Raw genomic sequence first — 2,500 nt, 5'->3', positions numbered from 1 at the left:
TTGTACTCTCCAGTGCACATATTTCCTCATCCAATCGGGAGTACGCGGCGACGAGCGTCTCGGACTTAACCGGACCCATCGTGATCGCCGCGATTCCATTCTCCACTCGCCTGACCGGGGTCGAGGGGTTTGGGGTAGATGATGCTTCCTCGAGCACGATGGACGATGAACATCCCATACCGATCACGATGGTGCTTGCGGTGCGGCACATCACGGCACCACCGGGACTCACTTTACCGGACATCCGCGGTGCCAACCAAAGGAAGCCCTCACGAAGCGGGGACCACCTGCTCGCGTGTTCGAAGCGCAACTAACTATCGTGCTGCTCGTTCTGTAGTCGTTTGCCATAAACTACCATCCACCGCTCCCTGCACTCCATTATTTACGTTATATGTACGCTTTTCCTGCCATTTCGCTGCATCCCTGGCATGCCCAGAACCCTCTGACGACTCACCCATTATCTGACTCGTTTCCATCGGACACGATGGAGCGCTTACTAACGCGGTTCGACGCCTTATCCGACCATACCATCAGTACCCGTCACACCCGTTCAAAGGATTATTAATTTCGAACACCACGCAGCCGACTAGATTCCCGGTGCGTACGTCTCTGTATGTGTGTTTTGTGGGGCTGATAGTGACCGCATGAATGGCCATTACTGCGATTGGTCCTTGGGACCTTACGCACGCACACAGTTCCGTTCACATACGGTGCACGTTGCGGCAAGGCCCGGACCACAACTCCAGGTGTTGAACTCTATCACAATGTCACGCGAGACGGCTGGTCAGCTGCGATAGTCTCTGTCCAGAGGGGCCATAGAAGAATTGTGGACAGTTTCAATAACTTTGTTGCTCACATCAAAGCAAAATGTCAAATATTGATGACCAGTCTATCCGTCTATTCTTCGCGCATTAAACTCAAACGGTTAGTCAATAAATCAGATAAACCCTGTGCCGCACATGGCCAGTGGGGTGGTGAATCGGCAGAGGTCAGGGGTAGAAACGATGGCTGACGGCAAACACACACAAACATACTCACGACACATTGACAACTTATTGATAATATCTTGTATTTTCATTATTTTACTACATCAGACCGGTACCTTGTACCGTTTACTCTCTCTCTCTCATTCGCTCTCTTCGCTCTCTCCCCTCGCTGTTAGTCTGCTACTCTTTCCAGAATGCGATATAGGATCAGCATATGTTCTCCCATTTGTAGTAATGAATGTCTGCTTTGCCGCTCTTTCAATTCGAGCCCTATCTGCCAGTCAGAATCTTTATGGTGCATTTGAGCCATTGAGCGAGCTCCACCATGGGGACCAGAGGCTCCGTTACCACAGCGGGACTATGTACAATCTGCTTGAACCTGATACGGATATTAATCCATTTGATGCTATTGCTTGCTGATTGAGCCTCGATTACGAATCGCACCACAGATCTTCGCGGCATTTTCCTCGCGTTAGGTATATCGGTTGCTAATATCAATTCAATAGTGGTTTTTATAACGAAGAGAACGGATTCCGAGGGAGTTTTGTAGGACCACCGTTCGTTAACAACTACCTACGATCGTCCGTACGATCAGTGGAGAACATAATACTTTCCATCCACCGTGGATCCATGGATAGCAATCGAAGCGCAGAGGCCGAAACAATGCATTATCAAGAGTAATCGATTTAAAACTGTAAAATCTTAAACTGCAGCGAACGTTTTCATTTAGGGGTGAAAGTGCTCCCTAACGCTCTCAACGGTATTGCAACTGTACGTATCCGGGGAGAATCAGTCGCGTTCGGCATCGGGAACGCAACTCGCTAACATCACGCCGCGCCGCATGCGTTCCGTTCCATCCGTCCATCGTACGGTGTTCCGGGTGGCCAAAGCTGTAGGATTGCCTTTCTGCTGCTCGTCAATCGATTCAGATCACAGGAATGACTTAGACACCGTTGTGTGTCCAGGTAGGAGTGCTTCAGGAGCTGTAATCGGCGCAGAATGCGTTCCCGGGCACACGGTTGCCTGCGCCAATCACGCAATCCCGCCCGAATACTGTCGCTCAGCTCGGTCTGCAACATCGTCAGGCAGTCGGTACGGGATGCTTCATTCTGGAATATCGGCAAGGGAACGATTACAAACAGTTACGATCAACAAAGGATGAAGGTAGACTTACGGCCGTACTGCACAGCAAGAAGGTGGCGTGTAGCCGCTCGGTCGGGCTGAGGTTGGAGCGGATAAACCCGAGCAGGTTCGCCATATTGATCTGCTCGTTATGCGGGAAGATACGACTTTCCTCTTTCCTGCAAGATCAAAGTAAACGAAACGAAAATGTAGTGGAACCATTGGCCGGATCGTTTGTTGTTGACGCGTGCGACGTACCTTCCATTGGGGAAGATTATGAGTGATGGGAACAGTTCCATCGAGTACTCCCATCCGAGATCGTTGCGATCGCCATCAATGCGCACAAACTCCAATAACGGCTGGTGGCGTAGTAGCCGCGAAATTCGTAACAG

General features: G+C 50.4%; 2 protein-coding genes across 2 annotated transcripts in view; both read right to left on the bottom strand.

Moving 5' to 3' along the window:
* Positions 1-244, bottom strand: part of LOC126569958 (uncharacterized) — a 1,382-nt gene extending 1,138 nt beyond the window's left edge. Inside the window, exon 1 of the mRNA XM_050227385.1 lies at positions 1-244. This exon is cut by the window's left edge and continues 206 nt beyond it. Coding sequence (XP_050083342.1) covers positions 1-244 — 244 coding nt within the window.
* Positions 245-1,096: 852 nt separating this feature from the next.
* LOC126575971 (thioredoxin domain-containing protein 11) overlaps positions 1,097-2,500 on the bottom strand; it is a 4,184-nt gene continuing 2,780 nt past the window's right edge. Inside the window, exons 3-5 of the mRNA XM_050236993.1 lie at positions 2,367-2,500; positions 2,161-2,287; positions 1,097-2,095 (exon numbers count right to left, since the gene is read on the bottom strand). The exon at positions 2,367-2,500 is cut by the window's right edge and continues 1,434 nt beyond it. Of these exons, the coding sequence (XP_050092950.1) occupies positions 1,814-2,095; positions 2,161-2,287; positions 2,367-2,500 (543 nt within the window). The 3' untranslated portion in view covers positions 1,097-1,813. The remainder of the gene's footprint in view (positions 2,096-2,160; positions 2,288-2,366) is intronic.

The sequence above is a fragment of the Anopheles aquasalis genome, chromosome 2 (assembly GCF_943734665.1).
Source record: "Anopheles aquasalis chromosome 2, idAnoAquaMG_Q_19, whole genome shotgun sequence".
Classification (NCBI taxonomy): domain Eukaryota; kingdom Metazoa; phylum Arthropoda; class Insecta; order Diptera; family Culicidae; genus Anopheles; species Anopheles aquasalis.
The sequence above is the reverse complement of the archived record's forward strand: the minus strand, read 5'-3'. Positions and strand labels throughout refer to the sequence as shown.